Source organism: Leucoraja erinacea, chromosome 28 (genome assembly GCF_028641065.1).
Source record: "Leucoraja erinacea ecotype New England chromosome 28, Leri_hhj_1, whole genome shotgun sequence".
Taxonomy (NCBI): Eukaryota; Metazoa; Chordata; class Chondrichthyes; order Rajiformes; family Rajidae; genus Leucoraja; species Leucoraja erinaceus.
The window spans coordinates 1,421,219-1,447,170 of NC_073404.1; the positions used below are offsets into that span (position 1 = coordinate 1,421,219).

Sequence of the window (25,952 nt, forward strand, 5' to 3'; positions counted from 1 at the left end):
GATAACTCATGTACAACCAACCATTGAATTCAAACACAAAGATAAATGAAACACTCAGGTACATTTTTCAGATCTTTGTTTAGTTTAATTTAGTGTCAGTTGAACCGAGGTACAGTGTTGCATGGTACCCAGTCAAAAACAAGACTATACAGGTCCACCCTTGATTACAGAGTCTTTATGGATTATCCGCTTTGCCAGACCAACAGAGGCCATGGCCCCCAAAAGGAGTCCAACGGTACTGCAACAGTTCGTCTAGGTAGCCAAGGAGCCGAGATATCAGCCCGCAAATTCATTCGTGGAAGTCGGCTATGGGAACGGATCTGCTGGTACCGGCCACAGGCAGCAAATTTGACACGCCGATTGCACAATGTCTTGATGAGGTCGGGATCGGCCACCTTACCTGGTCTAGGCGCTACATTTCGGGGGGGGGGGCTTCCAGGGGGGGAGATTTCAAGTGCACTCTTGTAATTTTGACCCGATTATAAGTGGTGCCAGACCACTAGGTGTTGAAAAATTGTGGTGGACATGATTACAATTAAGCCGTCCACAGCGTACAGATAAAGGATAAAGAGTACAACATTTAGTGCCAGATAAAGTCCAATAAAGTCCGATTAGAGATAATTTCCACGGATAGTCAGATATAATAACAGAGATTGGAGCTGAAGTAGGGAAAGCAAAAGGATACAGGGAAGGTATCTGATAAGGAAAGAAGATGAGAGTGAAATGTAGAACAGAGGGAAGGATGGTGGGCGAAAAGGAATGGGTAGGTCGGTGGGGAGGGAAAAATGGGAACCCAGAGTGGGGAAGGTTGGGAGATGAATGGATGGAGGAGGGGAAAGAAACTAGATGACAGGGTTGGGGGGGGAGGGAGGACACAGGTAACCTAAAATACCTTTTGGCCGATGTGTATAAGTTGGATAAATACCTGTGCCGTAAATATCTATGATTCTATGAGAATTTCTTGTTTCTGTCTATAATTCATTCAATGTTATCACATTTTCTGATGTGTGTATATCTGTTGGGGGTGGTGTTTTGGGGCTAATGCAATTAAATTAATACATAATTAACCCAGCTGCCTCATTAATCAGCAACGGCTGGAATTCTAAGCACAGTTAATCAAATAACAATTAATATCATGACACGGCAAGTCCACAACATTAGTCACTACAAAGAGCTATTTAAAATACAAGAAATGCTTCCAGAACCTGGATGCATTTACGTTTAAAGGGAAAGAGAAATATATTTATTGGGAGTGCTGTAGTGACAAGATTCAATTACACAAATGCCTACAACAGAATATTTTACATTCATCGCAGCATTTGGGTGCTTTTCATATCTCAGTCTTTGTTAAGGCTTACAAAGAGAGCTATTACAATGAAAACCCCTCATTTACTGAAAGGTCCCCAATGAACAGAGACTGGAGAGTGGAAAACAAGTAGAAAATAAACGTCTTGTGGGTACACGCATGGTGAACAATGTAACCTCGACTAAAAGTTCAACGCCGAGATTCCTGTTAATACTGTTTGGAAAAATAGGGTTTTGAATCATTATTATAAAACAATCCAGAATAAGATAGAATGAAAACTGTAATGGCAATGTTTTAACTGTAAAAAATACAATTTATACAACACCTTCGATAAACTCAGAACAACGAAAATAACTTTACAGTTAATCACATATAGAGTCATAGAGTGATACAGCGTGGAAACAGCCCCTTCAGCCCAACTAGCCCACACCGGCCAACATGTCCCAGCTACACTAGTCCCACCTGCCTGCGTTTGGTCCATATTCCTCCAAACCTGTCCAATCCACTTATCTGTCTGTTTCTTAAATGTTGGGATAGTCCCGGTCTCAACTACCTCCTCTGGCAGCTTGTTCCATACACGCATCACCCTTTGTGTGAAAAAGTTGCCCCTCAGATTCCTATTAAATCTTTTCCTCTTCACATAAAACCTATGTCATGTGGTCCTCAATTCACCTACTCTAAGCAAGAGACTGCGCATCTCCGTGTATATATTTGAGGTACAGTCATTATTAGAAGAAGAGGAAGATTCCTCACTGTTCAAGGGACCCATGTGCTTTGTGCGTGGAGTTTACATGAATTGCATGCATTTCTAACGAATGCTCTGTGATAGGGGTGCCATGGTGGCACAGCAGTAGAGTTGTTGTCTAACAGCCAGAAACCCTTGTTCGGTCCCAACTACAGGTGCTGTCTGTATGGAGTATGTACGTTCTCCCTGTGACCTGCGCAGGTTTCCTCCAGGTGCTCCGCTTTCCTTCCACATTACAAAGATGTACAGGTTTGTAGGTTGATTGGCTTCGGTAAAATTATAAATTGTCCCTCATGTGTGTGGGATGGGGTTAGTGTGCTGGTCGATGCGGACTCCATGGGCCAAAGGGCATGTTCCCGCCCTGTATCTCTAAACTAATCTAAATAAACATGGAAAAGTAAAGCACAGGAACAACCCTTTGACCCACAATGCCAGTGCCGAACATAATGCCAAGTTAAAATAATTGCTTCTGTCTACACCTATAACCTGCAGATGCTGAATCCCCTCCATTTACAGAATATCCATGTGCCTATCCAAAAGATAAAATCCCTTGTACTGCTCGGAGTCTCGGATACGCCACAGGGTCCTGGTGGGAGCAGTGACTCGGGGAAGAGCTGGTCTGGGAATCTTCCCAACTCCCCAGTTTGACAAGGCCGAGGGGAAGGAGAGGCGCAGGCTGGTCCAGGAGGAAGTGAGGGCAGTGGTGGAGGAGGAGAGGTGTACCAGAGCAGTTGGATTGAGGCAGCAGGGAGCCTGGACAAGGTGGGAGCAGGAAAAGTCACATGGACTGAGCTCTGGCAGGCTGAACCACAGCACATCAAGTTCCTGGTCCAGGCAGTGTATGATATCCTGCCCAGCCCATCGAACCTCTTCATCTGGGGCAAAGCGGAATCTCCAGATTGCCCGCAATGCTCAGGCAAGGGGACGTTGGAACACATCCTGAGCTGCTGCCCAAAGGCTCTTGGGCAGGGCCGGTACACATGGCGTCATGACCAGGTTCTTAAACCCATTGCAGAAGCCATCAGCATGGGAATCAGCAGCTGCAGACGAGAACGCCCCACCACCCAGATGATCACCTTTGTGAAGGTCAGAGTGCAGCTGCCAAGAACCACAGCAGCCAGGAATCAGTCAGGAATCCTGGCTACTGCGCAGGACTAGCAGCTTTCCGTAGACCTGGTGAAACAGCTGAAGTTCCCACGGCACATTGCCACGACCACCCTGAGGCCAGATATACTCCTGGTCTCAGAGGCGACCAAAAACATCGTCTTGTTGGAACTGACAGTGCCGTGGGAGGGCCGTTTGGAGGAGGCCCACGAGAGGAAGATGGCCAAGTATGAAGAGCTGGTCATAGATGCCGCAAGCAGGGCTGGAAGGCAAGGAGTGTGCCCATCGAGGTTGGCTGCAGAGGTTTTGCAGGGCAATCGCTCTACAATACTTGAGTGCACTGGGCATCCATGGAGTGGCGAGGAGAAAGGGCCATCAAAAACACCACAGAGGCAGCGGTGAAGGCCTCGAGATGGCTCTGGATCAGGAGAGAAGGTCCATGGGGAGGAGCAAATGCCACCTGAACACAAGTCGTGGTCTGATCAACCACGGCTGGGTCGCCTGGGTGAGGGTGTCTGATGTTGAAAGACCCAATGACCTCAGGTTACATCACTGATGATGTGTTCAGGAGCATCAAGAGATGTATTTTGATCAACCAGGTAAAATATAAAATCCCTTGTACTGCTTTATAAGATAAAACAATTATAAAAGAGACACATAGACCATTTTGACAGTGGAGTCACTGAGAGTTGACATTGGCCTTTACAATTTCAAGGTACAAATGTTTACATTTTTACTTTTTAAAAATGTTTTCCTGGTAAATTTTAAAAGAATGATGGAATCACTGAGCATTTTGTATACATTTTATGAATCATCCTGATCTTGCTTGTATAAAATGTCGGACGGTTTTACATGAGCATTTACGCTATTAGGATCAAATGAGGTCATACACACAATTACAACGGAAAGGGCCTGCTCCAAGTATGCTGCTTTTGCTCATACAATGCCTTTTTAAACTCCAAGGCCCATCCGAGTTAAGAGTTAATAATAGTGAATGGGTAATGTTTCATCTTGCTGTCACTGTCAGTGGAAAATGGCTCAGATGACCAAAATTTTTGTCTGGGCAAATTCTGAAATCAAATCCCATCCAAAACAAAGGATGTAAAGAAACCATTTCTAAAGCTGGGAAAGGAAGAGGAAATACATAGGTACTACAGTCACACATCATAGTTTTGGAAACATACCTGGAACATCAATTAATCTTTTGTAAACATTCAAAAAGGCTGCCTCTGCTTCTTTGCTTCTTTTACTTAGTGCATCAATCTGAAACATAAATAATACATTCTTATTACAATAGAAGAGTCACTTCTTTTCAGGTATTCCTGTTTAATGGCAAAACTTCAAAGTCTTAGCAACTGTGCATGAAAAAACCAAATGACCCCATCACTCGAAGGCCAACAGAGCTTTTCCCTTGGTCATTATCTTTCCTTCCACTTTTTCCTCTGGTATTCCTTGCTTTAAAGCTCTAGTCTTCAGCACGCCCCAGTATTGACGTAAAGCTTTTTTACCTTCTTTTTTTCTCTCTCCGCAATTGTATTCTGGTCTCTTTTTTTATGATTGTGACAAATTTATTACTGTAGCAAGATAGTTCAGTCCAGTTTAGTTTATTGTCACGTGTACCGAGGTACAGTGAAAAGCTTTTGTGCTATTTAGTCAGCAGAAATACAATACATAATTACAATCAAGGCATTTACAGTGTATAGATGCATGATAAGGGAATAACATTCAGTACAAGGTGACGCCAGCAAAGTCCAATCAAGGATAGTTCTTCAATTCTATCAGTGTTGAGAGGCAGCTCAATGTATTTACTTTTGTTCCTGATGTTCTTACGTCACCACTGTCGTCATTTTTAGTCTCAACATTCACAATTTTTCCAGCTATTATTTTCATAATTGCACAAAATTTAATCACCCATGCCTGAAACTAAAAATAAATATTACTTCAGCCGCAAAATAACAGGTGGCTTGAGCTGACTGTATTAACATTGAAGGAGGAGGACAACCAACAGGTGCTCATGCTGTGATGATTCTGGCCTGTAGCCACTTGTTCACGCTTTAAACAGCCGCTGCAACCATGCTCACATCACTACACACACAATCATCTCAGAGAAGAAGTTGGTTTATCTTCTGAAAGTTATTCTCTCCCTGTGTGTACAGTATGTCAATAACAGAATCCCTGATTCACAATGTGCGTTGTGAATCAGGGATTCACTGCACACTGCAAGTACACATTCCAAAGAAGACTCCACAGACCGCAGTGGAGGCCAAGTCAATGGGTATTTTTAAAGCGGAGAATGACAGGCTCTTGATTGGTGAGGGTGTTCAGGAATATGGGAGAAGACAGGCCAATGAGAGGGAAAGATAGATCAGCCATGATTGAATGGCGCAGTGGACTAGATGGGTCAAATGGCCTAATTCTGCCTTGTGAAAGCAGGCCACCATCAAGTTGCCTACTCGATCGCATATTTATATCATGCAACCCGAGGTAAAGAAGCTGTTGCACACCTGATTGCCTCAGCATGAACCAATACGGTCAGTGGATTAGACCCTGTAAAACTAAGTGTGCAGTACATGTAAGATTCATAGAATAACGCAGCACGGAAAAAGGCCCTTCAGCCCAACTCATCCATGCCGCCCAAGGTGCCTCCATAAGCAATCGCCATTTGCCCTCATGTCATGCTTATAAATCTCTAAACCACTCCTATCAACATATCTGTAAAATATCTTTTAAACAATGTAATTGTAGCCGCTTCTACCACAACCTCAGTTTATATTTCCAAAGAGGGACAAGCATATGGACAGGTACATGGATAGGAAAGGTTTAGAGGAATATCATAAGGTCATAGGGTCATAAGTGATAGGAGTAGAATTGGACCATTCGGCCCATCAAGTTTACTCTGCCATTCAATCATGGCTAATCTATCTCTTCTAACCCCATTCTCCTGCCTTCTCCCCATAACCTCTGACACCTGTACTAATCACTAATCAATATGGGCCAAACGTGGGCAAATAGGACTAGCTTAGATGGGACATCCTTGTTGGCTTGGGGGAGTTGGGCCAAATGATTTGTTTCCCTGCTGTATGACTCCAAGGATATGCCCTGGAGGCAATCTGACTGGTAAGACATGCAGAGTAGCAGCACACATTCCTATGTTCCAATGGATGCCTTGAAGCAGCAAGAGGAAAATTGTGCTCTATAGATGGACAACGAGGCCAAGAATCAACCCCCCAAAGATAGTGGCAGCAAAAAGCTGTGGATGTAAATAGAGAAGTCATCCCACAAGGATCTGCTATTCGTATTGGTTTGTTTTTAGTATTGGTATTATAGATACTAGATGACTTATCGCAAGATATTCAATGGTCTCAAATATAGCGGATGCAGTTTCAAATGGCATACCACTGTCCTATCCCGTTCAATGCACAATCTCCCATGTGCCAACAATGTCTGTCATTCACAACTCATCTGTCAAGATTATATGCACCATGACACACTAAGATCAGAACATGAACTGTATACTTCACACCCATCACAAGTGCATCAACCGCCATGTGCAGCACTTAATAACTAACTTGTGTGTATTTTCCAGAATAAGTTGGTGCAATATTGAAGTGATCATTCATTCACTGGTGGAAGAAAGCCTGCTCCAATTGGGGTGTTGGTCTGAGAACATGGTCTGGGACCTGTCCAAGAAGGCAAGAAATGGCAGAGTTGTGGACGCAGTCCAGACCATCACGCACTCCAACTTGCCTTCCATTGACAAGGCCAACTTGCCTTCCTCGGCAAGGCCACCAGCATAATCAGGGACCAGTCTCACTCAGGACACTCTCTCTTCTCCCCTCTCCCATCAGACAGCGGGTACAGAAGTGCAAAAATGCATATCTCTGGTTTCAATGATAGTTTCTTTACAGCTGTTATCAGGCAACTGAACCATCCGCTCAACAACTAGAGAATGGTCCTGACACACATCTTTGTTATTGGAAAGCTTTGAACTATCTTTAATTTGACCTTACTGCACTTTATCTTGCACTGAACATTATACCAGTTATCCTGCATCTATACACTGTGGACGGCTTGATTGGAATCATGCATAGTCTTTCTGCAGACTGGATAGCACACAACAAAACCTGTGTGTGTGGTGCAGTAAGGCAGCAGCTCCACCAGCTGCGCCACTGTGCTGCACAACCACTATACTGTCCAGCATCACAAAGGTTCCCAGGGAAGGACTCACCAACCATGGTGAACTATCTTAAAATCAAACTTCAATAGAAAGCATAAAGTTGTATAAAGAGAGTTGGCAGATCAGAAGATAGGAAGAAATGAAAACAGCAAAAATGACATACATTAACGAGTGGAAAAAATAGAGCAAACATAGAGAAAGCTAACTAGAAATGTAGAAAGATAGTAAAAGGGGTAGCAGACCACCAGTTGCTGGAAAATCAGTGGAGGACCTGCAGAAACGTTAAATCTGGAATTGTATGGGAGGGAAGGAAGAAAGGAATGAGAAACTCTGGAGAATGAGTGGCCAGTGAGACAGATGATGCATTGCATTCAATTTTCTGAAATTCCCCAGATTTAGAAACGTAACTCCTTTGTTCAATAAGCAACGGCCAGAGGAACCTGCAAGCCAGCTCAACATCTGCCATAGAGAGAATCTTACAAACTGTTATTATAGCCATTACAGAGGGGCACTGAGAAAGATTCGGGTGATCAGGCTGTGGTGCAGCGGTAGAGTTGCTACCTTACAGCGCCATAGACTCAGATTCAATCCTGTCCATGGGTGCTGCCTGTACGGAGTTTGTACCTTCTCCCGGTGACCATGCGGGTTTTCTCCAGGTGCTCCAGTTTCCTTCCACACTCCAAAGACGTACAGGTTTGTAGGTTAATAGGCTGTATCTCTGAGGTCTTAAGTCTATAGTGGTGTGTCACAGGGTTTGAACCTTGAGCCTTGAGCCTCAACCGTTCACAATTTTCTATCTGTTTTGGATGAAGATGCCAAAAGTCTGGATGTGAAATTGACTGTTTATTAAGATGGGTTGGAAGCATGGATCGCACCTGTACTGAAGGGGGACCGATAACCTTGCTGGGAGATTTACAAGTGTTACTCAAGGGAGTTTAATACTAGTGAAGCAGGGGGCAGTGGGACTTAAAATGAGGGTGCAGCAGGTGGAGAGGCTGACTCATATGTAGAAAATAGAACAGGCAAGTCCAGTGGGAAGAGCAGACACAGACATCAGGGGAAGTATGAGAGGGCAGGTGGATTAACTGCATTTGTATTAATGCAAGGAGCCTCACGGATAAGAAGGAACAACTGAGAGCGTGGATCAGCACAAGGGATTAGTTAATAGTCAAGAGACTGAAGAGTGTTTAATTGTCTAGGTACCAACAACAGAACAATGACATTCTTATTTACAACAGCATAACGGGCCTGTAAACATACTACACATAGATCATTTATAATAAACAACAATTCAATAAATTAATGACCCCAAATGCTGGAGCTAAAAAAGCCCAAAGTCCTCAGTGCAGGCAAAGGTAGTCCATTGTTGGGGTTAATGTTGTCTAGTGTTCAAGAGCCTAATGGTTGATGGGAAGAAGCTGTTCTCAAACCGATGGTCCTGGTTTTCAGACTCATACTTTCTTCCCAATATTAGAAGTAAAATGTGAGCGTGGTCGGGGTAGTGTGGGTTTTTAATGATGTCGGCAGCGGCTACCTTTGATGATAGGAAGGTCAGTATAGGTCAGGATTTGAGTATAGGAGCAGGGAGGTTCTACTGCAGTTGTACAGGGTATTGGTGAGACCACACCTGGAGTATTGCGTACAGTTTTGGTCTCCTAATCTGAGGAAAGACATTCTTGCCATAGAGGGAGTACAGAGAAGGTTCACCAGACTGATTCCTGGGATGTCAGGACTTTCATATGAAGAAAGACTGGATAGACTCGGTTTGTACTCGCTAGAATTTAGAAGGTTGAGGGGGGATCTTATAGAAATGTACAAAATTCTTAAGGGGTTGGACAGGCTAGATGCAGGAAGATTGTTCCCGATGTTGGGGAAGTCCAGAACAAGGGGTCACAGTTTAAGGATAAAGGGGAAATCTTTTAGGACCGAGATGAGGAAAACTTTTTTCACACGGAGAGTGGTGAATCTCTGGAATTCTCTGCCGCAGAAGGTAGTTGAGGCCAGTTCATTGGCTATATTTAAGAGGGAGTTAGATATGGCCCTTGTGGCTAAAGGGATCAGGGGGTATGGAGAGAAGGCAGGAACAGGATACTGAGTTGGATGGTCAGCCATGATCATATTGAATGGCGGTGCAGGCTCGAAGGGCCGAATGGCCTACTCCTGCACCTATTTTCTATGTTTCTATGTCAGTGCTGATGATGGACTGGTCAGTGGCCACAACTATTTGCAAACTCTTTCACTCCTGGGCGTTGAGTTGTCAAAGCAGGCTGTGATGCAACCAGTCAATATGCTCTCTAACGTACACATTTCAAAGTTCAAAAGAGTATTTATCAACATATTGAACCTCCTCAATCTTTGAAGAAAGTAGAGAAATAAGTAGCTTGCATTTTGGATGATTATATCTATATGCTGGGCCGATCTTCTGAGATTTCCACATCCAAGAAATACAAGGTGTTGACTCTCTCCACCAGCAACCTTTCAATGAGACAGGCTTGTGTATCCTCAGACTCCCCTTCTAAAGTCAACAATCACCTCCTTGGTCCTGCTGATGTTGAGAGTAAGATTGTTGTTCTGGAGCCATTCAATCGGGCAATCTGGCAATTCAACGTGGTTTTGTGAAAGGGCAGCACATTGGTGCAGCGGTAGAGTTGCTGCCTTACAGCCCCAGAGACACAGGTTCGACCCTGAAAATGGGTGCTGTCTGTACAGTTTGTATTTTCTCCCCGTGACCTGCATGAGTTTTCTCCGGGTGCTCCAGTTTCCTCCCGCACTCCAAGGATGTACGGGTTTGTAGGTTAATTGACTTCTAATGTGTTTAGGATAATGTTAGTGTGCGGGGATCGCTGGTCAGCGTGGAGTCGGTGGGATGGAGGGCCTGTTTCTGCACTGTATCTTTCAACTAAACTAAACGACTGTTTTATTGAAGCACCCCAAGCAGTTACATAGAAACATAGAAAATAGGTGCAGGAGGAGGCCATTCGGCCATTCGAGTCAGCACCGCCATTCATTGTGATCATGGCTGATCGTCCCCAATCAATTAGAAGATTTGACATTCATACCACTGGCTTATAAGCTACTCAAGTGAAATATGAGGTGCTTTTCCTCCAGGTTACACCTGGCCCAACTCTGGCAATGGAGGAGGCCCAGGACGGAAAGGTCAGTGTGGTCATGGGAAGGGGAGTAAAATGGTTAGCAACCGGGAGATCTGGTGAGCCCTGACAGACCGAGCGTAAGTGTTCAGCGAAATGGTCGCCGAGTTTACGCTTGGTCTGGCCGATGTACAGGCGAGACCTACAGGAGCACACATCGGGAACATGGATACAGCAGGTGAGGTTAGAGGAGGTGCATATGAACCTCTGATTCCGCTATTGGTGGCAGTGTGTAGTTCATCCAGTGCATCTTAGCAGCATCATGGGGTGGGATGGAAACTATGGTCAGGATAGCCAAAGTGACTTTGTGCGGAGGGCAGGGGTAACAGCACTTCACCATTTAATATTCCCACTCCAGGGAGCAGGGGAAAGCACCATGATGTGTTGAGAGGGTCATTATTGTGTTCCTAATAAAGTCTCAGCATTTGCATGTCTCATGCCTGTGTGTCCTTGACTCCAGGCACTCTTTTATAGTTTTAATTCATCAGCCTTTGAAGTGGAGCTGAATTATTATCATTGTACTAGAAATGTTGCAACAGCAGCTCACCATCTCTGTTATATCTTTGATGCCCTCGTTAATAATTGTCTCTGATCTTACATTGAATTATATCCTTCTCACGACTTCTTATGCCAAGACGTGGCACTGTTCTGATCCACAAACTCAATGGACCATTCTGGGCTCCCCCTTTCCTTCATCACCGTAATATATTTTAATAGTTTGTCCTGTATCTCTACATGACCATCTATATCTCTTGTTTCCCTTTCACCTGACTCTCATTCTGAAGAAGGGTCTCGATTTATTCCTTTTCTCCAGAGACGCTGCCTGACCCGCTGAGTTACTCCAGCTTTTTGTGTCTATCTTCAGGTTAAACCAGTATCTGCAGTTCCTTCCTACACATATTAATTTGCAAATATGGTCAGGGACCAATTGCACTTATGAATCACGCACCATGTCCTAGCTTTATAAATGTTTCCATGTTCTCTAAAGATGATGCCTGATCTGCTAAGTTACTACAGTACTTTGTGTTTTTACTTAATTTAAACATATTGCTCTGAAGATGAGCATAGACTGGATGGGATGAGTGGTCGCCTATTTTGTAGGAAGATATGAAAGGTAAGGATTACACGATATTCCACCCTTCACACCTTAGAGGAAGACACAAAATGCTGGAGTAACACAGTGGGACAGGCAGAGTCTGAAGAAGGGTCTCGACCCAAAATGTCACCCTTCTTCTCTCCTGAGATGCTGCCTGTCCTGCTCAGTTACTCCAGCATTTTGTGTCTACCTTCGATTTAAACCAGCACCTGCAGTTCTTTCCTACTTCACATCTTAGATCCGGATAGAGACATACAGCGTGGAAACAGGCCCTTCGGCCCAACTTGCTAATGCCGACCAAGATGTCCCATCCACACTGGTCCCACCTGCCCGCATTTGGCTCAGATCCCTCTAAACCTTTCCTATCCATGTATCTGTCCAAATGTCCTTTAAATATGGTTATTGCACCTGCCTCAACTACCTCCTCTGGCGGCTCGTTCCATATACCTACCAACCTCTATGCGAAAAAGCTGCTCCTCAGGTTCCTATTAAATCTTTCCCCTCTCCCCTTAACCTATGACCTCTGGTTCTTAATTCCCCTACTGTGGGTAATGACCGGCTGAAAAGGCTGAGGTGATCATTGAGATAAACAAGATCATGAGAGGCATTGATAGTTTGACTGCGGTAGGTCCAGGCTTAAGGTGAGAGTGGAGCGATTTAAGAGGATCCTCAGGAACAACTCAGAAGGTAGTCCATTAGTGGGAATGAATAGCCAAGGGTAGCTGTCGAAGTGGATAAAATGACAACTTTTAATTCAAATCTGGACAGATAAATGGATAGAAGGGTTGTGAGGGCTATGGGCCAAATGCAGACAAAATGGACTAGCTTAGTATGCTAACTCGGTCAACATGGACAAGGTGGGCCAAAGGGACACACAGACCATCGCACAATGTATCGCACAAACCAGGCACGTGCCGTCAGGGTGGGCAAGGTAGGCACTGCCTACCCTGACTAAATTTATAAAGTGATAATTATTAAATATAAATAGTAAAGGCACGGGAGAATCATGCCTATCTAAGAGATCGATCTTTTAGGTAGGCATAATTCTCCGTGCCTTTCATGCGCAGTACACGTAATACGCGAATGTGTGTGCAGCTCACGTGCCGTCGACGCTGCTTCAAGCCGTCAATGACAAGGGGAGCTGAAGGCAGCTGAAATTATGCCTTTGCAGTGTGGACTGCATACTGCGCATGTGCAGCGCAGGTTTCATGGCGGGTTTTTCAAACATGGATTGGCATTATCTTAAGAAACAAAGAGAGAAGAATGGAGTTTGTGTACAAATAATGTGGTAAGTAGATTTCTTTGAGCTATATGTTTTTAAATACCGTATTTCCCGGCAATGAAGACGCTATTTTTACTCAAAAATAAGACATGGAAATGTACCTGCATCTTGGAGGCCGAAGGTTAGGTTGTTAGCCAAGAAAGATAGACTTGGCTATGATGTTGCTGTACTGGGGGATAGCCAAGTCTATCCCTCATTGCTAGCAGCTGATGGGAAGTGGCTGTAAAGTGGGAAGCAGCTGTAAAAGGACAGCGCTGCTGTGGGGGGCGGGGAGTTCTTTTCACAGCGTGTAGGGAGTCTGGCCAGGGGTAAAGTTGCGGGAGGGCAGGAGCGTTGAGAAGGAGGGGGTCGGGGATGGCTAACAGGACAGCGGGTGGTGGAGTTTACTCCATGTGTCAGTGCGAGTAACCTCAATGGCCGGAAGTGGCGGCGCTGCCTTGCAGCTGCGGCTCGCCTGCAGTCCATTTGTCTTTTCTGTTTTTTGTTTTCTCTAGTCTCGTTTTTACAGTTTATTTCAGTTTATTTAGTTGTGTATGTGTGGGGGGGTGGGTGTAACATGTTTTTTGACTCTTCCTTTGGGGGGGATGCGACCTCTCCTGCCGTATCCCCCGTCTCCGTGTCCGTCTGCGCTGAGGCCTATCGCGGAGCTGGCGGCCTCCAACTGCGACCGACCTCGAGGCTGCGGAGGCAGAGCCAGGACTTACCAACACGAGGCTGGCCGACTTCGGGTCTGTGGTTACGGTGCGACCCAACTTCTGACCCGACTTTGGAGCCTCGGAGGCTTGACCGCGGGCTAGTGGATGACATCATCGGGAGGTCGGGTTCTGTTTTCCAGAGCTCCCGCAACTACAGCTGCGTCCGCTGGACTGGAGGACGGCAGCTTCGACCGCCCCGGGCCCCGGAGTTTGAACCGGCCCGTTTGCGGAGCACGGATTCAGCCGCGGGACTTATTTACCATCACCCAGCGGGGTCACAACATTGGAGGCTTGGATTGCCTCAGCGCAGAGGGAGAGCAAGGAGGGAAGAGACAATGGCTTTGGGACGTTAAACTGTGTTGAGTGTTTGTTATTTATTCTATGTTATGACTGCAGGCTAAACCATTTTGTTGCACTAAAAAGTGCAATGACAATAAATTGAATCCAATCCAATCCAATCAAATTGGTCCCTTGTTCACACTGACACGGGAGTAAGCTCCACCGCCCGCTATACTATTATCCATCGCCCGCTGACCCACTCCGCTCTATGATCTTTGCTCTTGAGCTGGTCTCCTCACTGTTCAGACAGAGAGCACTGCCAAAGGTGAGCGGGCCGGCAGAAGCGCTGAGGTCCTGGCAGCCGCTCGCAGTACCCAAGCTGCTTCCCCCCCGACCACAATGTGGTGGCTCCGCGCCCGGTGTGCCGCGGCAGCTGTCAGTGAGTTACTGGCATGATTCCTGACACCCGACTTCTCAACGCTCCTGCCCTCCCCGCAACTTTACCACTGGCCAGACTCCCCACATGCTGTGAAAGGAACTCTCCCCCCGATTGGTGCCTTGAACTAGTATAGTCATTCAATAGGATCACAACTGATTCAACTTGTCCCGGTGTGCTCCCATTTTTCCCACCATCTCTCCACCTGCTGTCACCCTCCACCCACACCCATTCAGTAATTCAGAATGAAGGAGATTTGAAAGCCTTGGGCAAATTGAATTGTTACTTTCTTTATTTTTATTTTTTATTTTTACGGAGAGGAGAACAATCTGCGCATGCGCGGTTTAAGATTTTTTTAAAGCCGACTGACTGCCTACCATGAGTAATTACTCACGGCACGTGCCTGGCACAAACCCTGCAGTTCACCACTGGTCACACACTTCCCACCAGGAAAACATTTTTACATCACTTCCTCATAATACCAAGCCAAATGTGGATCCAATTATACAGCTCAGTTTGGATCCCTTGTACTATATCTTTCTAGACCAGCGGGACCTTGATAGACACCTTATGTTGAAGTGTTGGAGTCTTAGAGTCATACAGAAACATTGAAATATCCAATTTTAGGTAACTAAGCTACAAATCCACCCCACCCCCTTCTCCCCTGTGCCCCACCTGCATGTGCACCCATGGCTCCCCTCCCCTTCCATCAATATTCCATCCTCTGGCTTCACAATTACCACTTCTACCTTTATCTTTTCATCTCTCGCCTTTGAACAATCATATGCCTCTCAAAACCCCTTCGCACCTGTATCCACCTATTATTTGCCAGGCTTTGTCCTGTCCTTCCTTCCTTCCAGCTTTGCCCCACTCCCCTCTCCACACCCCCACCACCATCAGAATGAAGAAAAGTCCCGACATAAAACATTCCCAATCCATATACTCCAGAGATCTTGTCTGACATGCTGAATTACATCAACACTTTGTATCCATTCCCTTAATTGAGGGGTGTCCCCACCAGACTCTGCCCTTCTATGTCCAGTAGTGGAAGGACCTTAGACTATGATCCTTGGTGTTGGCTGCATCAGGCTTCAGTGCATCCCTCAGCACACACATCTGCAGTCTGGAATCAGGAGTGTAGATCCCTTGGCCCCTCAAGCCTGTTCAGGGGAGTTTAAACTAGAGTGGCAGGGGAATGGGAACCAGAGTAGCAGGCCGACAAGTGGAGAGAAGATGGAGGTCGTGATAGGTAAGTGTTAAAGAAAGGACATGTTTGCCTGTTGCCAGTGGCAACTTCTGGAATAGTAAAAGGATTTCTGACGATCTTGACTGATGCATCCATTCACTGCCGTTTGCTGTTCGTGTCCTTTTTGTATTTGATGTCCCAAAATAGGTTATCTCACACTTGTCATAGACTCATAGAGCATGGGAACAGGCACGTTCAGCCCAACTCATCCATGTCGACTAAGATGCCCCATCTGAGCTATTCCCATTTGCCCGCGTTTAGCCCAAATCCCTCTAAATCTTTTCTATCCATGTCTTTGTCCAAATGTTTTTAAAATGCCATCAGTGTACTTGCTCAACTACCTCTGGCAGCTCGTTCTACCATCCTCTGTGTGGAAAACGTTGTCCCTCATCCTCCTATAAAACCTTTCCCCTCTCACCTTAAACCTATGCCCTCTAGTTTGTGGTTCCCCTATCCTAGGAAAAAGACTCTGAGCATTCATCCTAGCTATTCCCCTCATGATTTTATACATGTCTGGAATCACCCTTCAGTCCATTGAATGAATTCCTAGACTGCCCAGCCTTTCTCTACAGTTCAGGTTGAGAACTGGCAGCTCAGCAGCACCGTGGTGCAGCGGCAGAGCTGATACCTCAAAACGCCAAGAGACCCGGGTTCGATCTGACCTTGTGTGCTGTCTATGAAGAGTTTGCTCGTTCTCCCTGCGACCATGTGGGTTTCCTCCAGGTTTGTAGGTTAATTAACCTCTGTACATTGCCCCCACTTTGTAGGGAATGGGTGAGAAAGTGAGAATAACATAGAACTAGTGTGAACAGGTGATCAATGGCCATCATGACCGATGGGTCAAAAGGCCTGTTTCCGTGCTGTATCGCCAAGCTAAACATCCTCATAAATCTTCTCTGCACCCTTCCCAACTTAATGGCATCTTTGCTATAGCAGAGTGACTAAAACTGAACATAATTGCCACACAGCATACCAATTTCAATACTCACGTCGCTGACTGATGAAGGCCAGAGTGCCAACATCTTCTTTACCACCCTATCTACATGTAGCACCCCACTATTGTTGTACTCTCAGATCCCTCTGCTTCACTACACACCTCAGGGCCGTGCCGTTGGCTGTGAAGGTCCTGGCCTGTTTCAACTCCCAAATTGCAACATCTCACACTTAAACTCCATTCGCCATTCCTCAGCCCATTTGCTCAGCTGATCAATTTCCCGCTGAAAATGTCAATAAGCTTTGTCACTCTTCGAGATACCTCTTATTTTAGTGTCATCTGCAAACTGACTAATCATACCTTGTAGATCTCATCCAAATTGTTAATGTAAACCACAAGCAGCAATGGCCCAGCACCAATCCCTGAGGCACACCATCCATCAGACCTCCAGGCTGAAAAACAACCTTCCACAACCACTCTCTGTTTCCAACCATGAACCCAGAAGAGATCCCAATGGTCGAAAAAAATCTAAATCCCTGCCCCCCCCCCCCCCCCCCCCCCCCCCCCCCCCAACCCTCAACACCTCAGCTATAAAGTAACCTGTTCTATCTTCCCGTTCTTACCCTCACTAGCACTAGGATAGTCTATCCAAATGCATATATATCTTACCCCTCAGAATCTTCACCAGTAACCTGCCTACCAGATGTTCGGCTCATTGGTCTACAGTTCCCATGCTTTTCCTTGCAGCCCTTCTTAAATAGAAACACAGCATTAGCCACTCTCCAGTCTCCTGGCTAACGATGGTTTGTATATCACAACCAAGGCACCTGCAATTTTCTCTCTGGCTTCACATAATGACCTTGAATATATTTGATCAATTACCACAATTACAGTTCATTTCAAAATATTCAGCATTTCTCTAATGACCATTCACCCAGGTTTATGTGATCCACTTGCAATACCATGCACCAGCATGTGTGCCGTCTTGACCTTCCTCTTCAGGGAACCATTTATTCTTTCTCAAAGTTACTCTAGTCCACAGTCCCATTTCAACCTTTGCTGTTAAGTATCATATGTTTCAGCCTTTCAATAAATATTCCCCTTCTTGCTTTCAATCTAAAGCTAGAAGCATTGCAACAGAAAGTGTTTGGCTAAATCCACACTAACAAAGATATTAATTCAGAATACTGAAACATTATCATCAAACAACAGTGAGCTTTAACAGCCTCAATGGCCAAGAGTATGTATGAAATTATGCAGGAGCTGACCAAAACTGAGGAAAGAAAGTGTTTCTAACGAGAATCCCAAAAGGTAAATACAGGCCGTGAGATATCTGATAAGAAGAGAATGGGAGAGGGATTTAAAAGACCAACAGAGATTTGGATATAGACAAAAATGTTGGAGTAACTCTTGGTCAGGCAGCATCTCTGGAGAAAAGGAATAGTTACGGGTCGCGACCCAAATTCAGACTGAGGGTGAGAGGAGAGGGAAACTAGAGATATGAAGAGGCACAGAACAAATCAGAGCCGGCAGTGATGACTAGGGAGCCCACAATGGTTAATTGTTGGCTGTGGAGGAGGTAATAACATAGAAATAAGAAAAGTGAAACTCTCAGGGCGACCAGGGTGAGAGAGGGACGGAGAGAGAGGGAATGCAAGGGTAGAGAAATCAATACTCATACCGCTGGGTTGTAAGCTGTCCAAGCAAAATATGAGGTGCTGCTGTGATGTTGAGAGAGGAAAGAGCCATTGTGACATTACAGAAGATTACCGAGCTCAGGAGGTTTGAACTCCAGAAGAGAATAAACTCGAGTAAGAGAATTTAAAAATGGAGGAGGTTTCATAATTTTTTCAGGTGATGTGGGGAGCACTAGCAAGGCCTGCACTGACAGCCCATTCCTCTTTGCTCCTGACTTGGTAATAGCGCGCCGCCTTACTGAACCACCGTCTGGTGAAAGCACTTTTGGACAAGGATTGCAAGATATAGATCCCCTTCACCACTACCAACCAAGCCAATCTTCAATCCAAGCAGCCATTAAGATGGATCCCGACGTGAAACATCACCTATTCATGTTCTGCAGAGATAGTGCCTTCCCGCTAAGTTACTCCAGCATTTTGTAACTTTTCTTTGTAAATCACCATCTGCAGTTCCTTGTATCTCCATTCTATGTTTCTACAATAGTGTACAGCTTTGGTTAAAGAAGAAAACTTATCCTTGCTATTATTTCCATCATGTAATCATATCTGTTTTCTAGAAGTATGCTCCTGTCATTTTAGCATCATCTTATTATATATTAGAAGATTCCAGATGATTCTAGCAACCTAAAAATAATGTAAACATTTAAATAGTTTTCTTATTTAAAAGCAAAAACAAAATCATCTCTCAGTCTAAATATATCACAAATGAAAGAACAGCATGCAATTGCAGTGGTTAATTCTTTTCCCAGAGTGCTTCAATAGATGGCATTTTTAATTAAGAACATACCATATGTACAACGTTTCAGCCGGAGATATAATTGATGTTATATCTAAGACAACAGCATTGTTCACTGGATTTATACTAGGGAACCAGAACAAAGAAAATATCCATTTATTGCAAGCAGAACTAAGACTAAAATAAGTTTTTAAACAGAAAGGGGAAAGGATAGCCTGACGGTTGAAAGAATAGATGTATAAAAGAGTAAGAGACGCACAGAGATTAGTACCATCACGATAGAGAAGATCCAATCACAACTATTGTCTCAAATAAATCCTACATGTGATCTCTGCTGAACAATGCAAGGTCACTGAATTGGAAGCAGATGATAAAGGCTATCCAAAATCTTCATAAAGAATATCTCCGCTGTGTAACTCAAGCACACATTGACACAATGTGATCAACGTTTGGGTGCAGGAAGAGGACAGGCGTTACGTCATAGCACAGAATCATTCCAACGGCAATGACCTGGCTCCAAAGTAAAAGTGTAGAGAAATGCAAGTGGGAATCAATATTAAAATAAACTAATACTAACACAATAAATGAGAGTAAATCGTAGAACATAGCACAGGAACAGGCACTTCGGCCCACAATGTCAAACATAATGCTTAGTTACACCAATCCCATCTTCTTGTACATGATCCATATGTCTCTATTCTCTGCACTGCCATGTGCTTATCTAAAGGCCTCTTAAACACCACCATCATGTCTGCCTCCACCTCCACCCCTCGCAATGTGTTCCAACCCTCACTACTTTCTGTGTAATAAAACTTGCACTGCACATTTTCATTAAATTTCCCCCTCTCACCTTATAGTTACAGTGCCCTCCATAATGTTTGTGACAAAGACCCATCATTTATTTATTTCCCTCTGTACCCCACAATTTGGGATTTGTAATTTAAGAAAATCACATGTGGTTAAAGTGCACATTGTCAGATGTTATTAAAGGGTATTTTTATACATTTTGGTTTCACCATGTAGAAATTACAGCTGTGTTTATACATAGTTCCCCCATTTCAGGGCACCATAATGTTTGGGACACATGGCTTCACAGGTGTTTGTAATTGCTCAGGTGTGTTTAATAGTTAGATTAAACGAGTACTTACCAGTATGAAGTTTGATCTGTATTTTATGAGGAGTTACGGTGAGGGATTAAGTGAAGAACCCAGCAGGTACTGCGCATGCGGCATACTTCGAAGCAGCGGTGTGAAATCACAGAATAGACACAATATTTGAAGTAAGATAGTAAAGATCACGAGACATCAGTTTATTAGTTTGATCTATATAATGAGGGTGGGAGCGGAGGGCACGTAATCCCTCACCGTAACTCCTCATAAAATACAGATCAAACTTCATACTGGTAAGTACTCGTTTAATCTAACTATTTTACTTCGGAGTCACGTGAGTGATTCCGTGAAGACTTCAAAGGTCTGTGATTTCAAACCGTGTAACAGTTTTTATTTCACTCACTGCCGAAGTTTATGAGGGAGGAAGTGTTATCGTAATCAACCAGTGGATCTGCTTTCAAAAGAAACAGAAAGGTATTTGTTAACAATAACAACACAAAGAGCTCCTCTGAGCTTAATTTAATATTGCAGTTTGTAATATTCTCCTGCAATTAAATCAGGTTTATCAACGGTTTATAATAAAAACAAAATGTTCTGAACGCCGTTCCCTTGACCATTCTGCTGTATTGAAAATGTGGTCAACCGGGATGTCCATTCGTTCAGCCGCTGATACCAATGCTGCCCTAGTGGAATGGGATTAAATGTATTATTATCTATTCCGGCAGCTTTCGGTACCTGTTTGAGCCACCTTGGAGTGGTTTGGCTCGTACCCCGTCTTGGGTTACTGTGGTTGACCCATAGGCTTTCCTCTCCCTCTAAGATTGTGGGTTGTGTCTATATATAGTAGTAGATGGGTCACCACACTCAACCTGGACTCTGGTGGGTAGGCCCGGAATCCCACCAGTGAATTGGGCGTTCCTGGTCCATATAGCCATATAACGACTACAGCACGGAAAACACAGGCGATCTCGACCCTACTAGTTCGTGCCGAACTCATAATCTCGCCTAGTCCCATATACCTGCGAGTTAGATTTTACCAGACCTAAATATGAACGTGATGCGTCTGGGGTAATCACCATGTTATCCAGTCTGGTTTATGGAGTGACCGGACTCTGTGAGCGTGTACGAGAGCCATAAGCATGAGCGTTTTTTTTTTTTTTTTTTTTTTTTTTTTAAAAACATAGATTAAGCAAGCTGAGGGATCTGGCTGGTGCCATCTCTGAGACATGTCAATGTCACACCAATATCCCATACATGGGTATATACCTGGGTGTTTGGGGCTTATATTATAGTTGCCCTTCATAAGTTTACCTTCAGTGGATGGGATCCCATGCTCTGCTGACATGCTGTTTTAGATAAGCAGATAAGGCGCTCCATGCTGTATTTACGGCACTGTAACTCACCTTTTAGTCATGGTGTAGATGTTCCAGGAACTCCAATACGTCAGTGGTTGAATAGTTCGTTGTCCCTGCGTCGTGGCAGTATTTTACCCATGTTAGCTTTTAGTGACTGTTCGCAGGGATGCCGCCATGGTGGTAATGGTTCCTTTGGATAATCCCAGTCCCTGGTAAGGTCTATTCAAACCCTGCACCCAGGAGTTTGATGTTTCCCTGGCATGGGTGGCTTGTGCCTGATACTGGGTTGAGTCAGCAACCATGGTCCACTAGGGAAATCCATAGGTGACTCGCCCACCGTGTCGTGATGAACTGGGAACCATGGCTGTGTAGGCCGGTCGGGCACGTTCAATATCTCGGAGACAGATCCCATCTGTATTGCGAAGTGCCCGTCTGATGAGGCAGAAGGGAGGAAGGCAAAGCAGAAATTCCCCCTTCCAGCGTATAGGCATCTATCGCTGCTGCCTCTAATCTGGTTCCTAAGTCACATACATGGGTTACTGGTGATTCCGTCTTGTGCAACCAAATTGATACCTGGCTTTCAAACTGCTTAATAAATTTAGCAGATATTTTAGGTTTGACATCTATTCAATGTAATCATAGATTTTACCCCGTGACATGGTGTCTCCCACTGTGTTCTAGCTTCCTAGGACATAGGCAGCTGATAGTTAAAATGTCTTTTGACACACCATTGCCAGATTTGTTTGACCAATTTGTTGCACAATAATGATTATTATGCTCCCCATATGGTTGATATAAGCCACCACCATAGTATTATCAATCCGTAACCACATATGTACGTGCTGCATTTGAAATGCATATGCTTTTTAGCCCAATAGGCGATCACCAATCCCAAGTAGTTGATGCCCGGTATGTGTAGTAACGATGTTTGTGAATTGGTCCATCTGTTACCTGTGCTGGATATGGAGTTTAGTTGCTCCCCAGCCTAAAGTACTGGCATCGGTTTTTAATAACCAGGTTGGGATTGGTGATGATAATAGGGCTGAAAACTATGCCAAATATATGTCTGCCCACCACCTTAATTGTGATATAGCTTCAGTGGGTACATTCATGATTTGATTATAGTGACCCAAGTACCTTGGCAAAGTAACAGTCATATGGACGGAATTATTATTGAAGCCCAGATAATCCTTGGTAGTTAACGCTTCAATTCTGGTTTATCTGGGCGTGGGATAAACCTCAGCTTTAGGGAGCTGTTTCGTAGCTAGAACTGCTGCCACAGCTAATTCCTTTGTTTCCCCTAATATGAGGATATCATCCAATATATGCCATGATTATGCTTGTTTTCTTAATATTTTCATGGCCATTTATAATAGTTTAGGGCTGAGGTTAGACCATAGGGAATGCTATATGCTCCCATGGTTGCCCTAACCGGGATATCCATTATCCAGGTAAAATTTTTTAGGTATCTATAATGATCCTAGTGTATGGGTATAAGATAGTTAGCATCTTCCATATCAATGCTCCCCATAGGTATCCTAGGGAGATCAGATGTCTGGCAGTGACAAGAACCCATCTCCATCTTAAAGTGTATATACTCAACAGATTTATTTAGTGATATTAGATCAATGATGATGCTACATTCACCATCTTTTGTAGTTTTGGTGAATATATTCGATACAAATTCCAATGGCTCATGTTTACTCCCATGATCCGTTTAGTAATGAGCCTTTCTCGTTCTGCTTGACCTTCTCACTTCTCTTTTCTTAGAGGGAGAAAATGCCCTTTGGGCTCATTGCTGACCTGGCGGAAATATGCCCAATTTGAATTCGTTTTTATCCTCTAAGACTGTTGAGTATATTTTAGTTATTTGTGACAGCATCCCATGCTTTATCCACAAGTGTAAATGCCCCCCCACGCAGTTAGTAGAACACCCTTGTTTAGTGTAAACGGGAGGAACCAGACTACCTACCTCCATGTTTGTTGTTTTTTCATGAAGGCGTAGTTTGCTGGTATGCTGGTGCTGTCGGTGGGGCGGCGCATCTTCCCACGGCTCCGCTCTGGGCCCCGTCTAAAAAGAACTTGGGGGGTAAAGTGAAGCGGTCGCCAGGCTTTCACCAGTCCTTGTTTGATTCACTGGTGGATGCCGAGGGGTGCTGCCAGCTGGGTGTTGGATGCGATGTCCTGCTCGTTCCATGGCCTGCCTTCATGAGGCGCACAGGTTTATCTGCCTCTCTTCCCGCAGCAGCGGTTTGCATAGCCCCATATATTTGGGGTTGCGGGCAGGTCTATATGCACCATTGTTCAGTCGAGTATCCCAAATTTGGGAACATCTTAGGCGTCAGCACCCTGGTAGTGCAATGGGATAGTCTCATCCTGGGAGAGTATAATCCGTGGAAAAGGCGAGCAAAGGCGGTAACATCTTGACCCTTCTGTAGAATTCGCTGCTTGTCTGCGAGTCTGCTGACCCAGCTGCCTGCGGATTTGCCTCTGGAAAGGCCTGCTCCTGCAGGACTTTTGTTGGGAAGATGGTCGCGTGGAGGAGCCATGTAGTGGCCCACGACACCCAGTAGCTCTTCCTGATCCTGCTCCCCTGGCATACTGCTGTTCTCGTCCGCCTGCCCAGCGTTTAAGCCAGCCCAGCCCTGGCCTCCTTAGCTAGCCTCAAAAGAGGGAGCAAAAGGGTGTGCTAAATTGGAGGAGGCATAGCTCAAACTCCGCTGTTGCATCAATCCCTTGACAAGGGAGATGGCTAGTGCAATAGCACTGGGGTAGGAGTCAGCTCCCTTGGCATTCAGCCAGTGCCCCTTTTCTCCTGGAGGTGAACTCCATGACCTCCTCTGGCTTGGGGAGACAGACATACTTATTTTTGCCTTCTCCAACCTGTTCCAGTTTTGGAGGAAGTTGGCTCCTGTAGAACCTGTAAATTGGGAAGATTTTTCTCTTACCTGCATGTAGAGGCTGCCTGCCGTTTTCCAGGCGGCGTTGTGGCGGTTCCCGGGCGGTGATACTCCTAGTCAGGAGTCTGCAGGGCTGCCGGTCGGGTTTTTAAATTCCCCGCCGGTCCGCTGCTGTTACCAAACAGCTGTTCAGCGGACCGGTATAGCGCAGCTCCTTGCAGCGGTCCGCAGCGTTTGCGGTCCGGGTAGCGCTTTTTCCCCGTCCACTGTCGGCTCCACGCTGGAGTCGAAACGGGGGCCGCTCAGCATGCTCTTTTTGCTCCCCCGTCAAAAACCACAAGGCGGCTCCACTCGCCTGGATGTCGAAACGGGGGCCGCGTCACCATGCCGCTCTCTACTTGCTGCTCACCCTGGAGCAAAAACCACAAGGCCCGATTAAGGTAAGTACTTACCTCTCGTTCCTTGGATGCGGGAAAATTGCCCGCGTCCTTAATGCAGGTATACCTGCTGGTTCTTCTTCAGCTCTCAGTAACCTAGTCTTTCCTCCCTAGTCTTTCCAGTCTTTCCATCACCGTTGGACATTTTTATTGCTGTTTATCAACATGAGGCCTAAAGTTGTGCCAATGAAAGTCAAATAAGCCATTATGAGACTGAGAAACAAGAATAAAACTGTTAAGAGACATCAGCCAAACCTTAGGCTTACCAAAATTAACTGTTTGGAACATCATCAAGAAGAAAGAGAGCACTGGTGAACTTACTAATCGTAAAGGGACTGGCAGGCCAAGGAAGACCTCCACAGCAGATGACAGAAGAATTCTCTCTATAATGGTCAATTCTTAAGTGGCCAAGTCATTCACCCGATCTGAACCCAATTGAGCATGCCTTTTATATGCTGAAGAGAAAACTGAAGGGGACTAGCCCCCAAAACAAGCATAAGCTAAAGATGGCTGCAATATAGGTCTGGCAGAGCATCACCAGAGAAGACACCCAGCAACTGGTGATGTCCATGAATCACAGACTTCAAACAGTCATTGCATGCAAAGGATATGCAACAGAATACTAAACCTGACTACTTTCATTTACATGATATTGCTGTGTCCAAAACATTATGGTGCGCTGAAATGGGGGGACTATGTATAAACGCTACTATAATTTCTACATGGTGAAACCAAAATGTATAAAAATGGCCTTTATTAAAATCTGACAATGTGCACTTTAACCACATGTAATTTTTTCTATTACAAATCTCAAATTGAACAGAGGCATATAAATAATGGGTCTTTGTCCCAAACATTATGGAGGGCACTGTATGTCTTTTAGTCTTGGATATTTCCACCCTGGGAAAAAGGTTCTGACTGTCAACCCTATCTGTACCTCTCTGAATTTTATATACTTTCATCAAGTCTCCCTTCAACCTCCGACGTCCCAGACAATCCAAGTCTATCCCTGTAGCTGAAATCCTCTAATCAGAGAGTTTCTGGTGAACTGCACACAACACTCCAAATGCGCTGAAAGAAAGTGGTATGGAGCTGCATCAGGACATTCTGACACTTGTATTCAGTGCCCCAAGCAATGAAGGCAAGCAGGCCACACACCCTCTTTACCACCCGTTCTACTTGTTCTGCCTCCTGTAGTGAATTATGAACTTGGACTCCAAGATCCCTCTGCTGTTTCGGCTCTTGCCTTCAACTGTATATTCTCTCTTT

General features: G+C 44.9%; 1 protein-coding gene across 11 annotated transcripts in view; it reads right to left on the reverse strand.

Moving 5' to 3' along the window:
• The window catches only part of cux1b (cut-like homeobox 1b), a 445,030-nt gene that overhangs the window by 278,796 nt on the left and 140,282 nt on the right, over nt 1–25,952 (reverse strand). For all 11 annotated transcript variants that reach the window (XM_055657468.1, XM_055657469.1, XM_055657460.1 and 8 more), the window contains exon 4: nt 4,340–4,418. In XM_055657468.1, the coding sequence (XP_055513443.1) occupies nt 4,340–4,418 (79 nt within the window). The remainder of the gene's footprint in view (nt 1–4,339; nt 4,419–25,952) is intronic.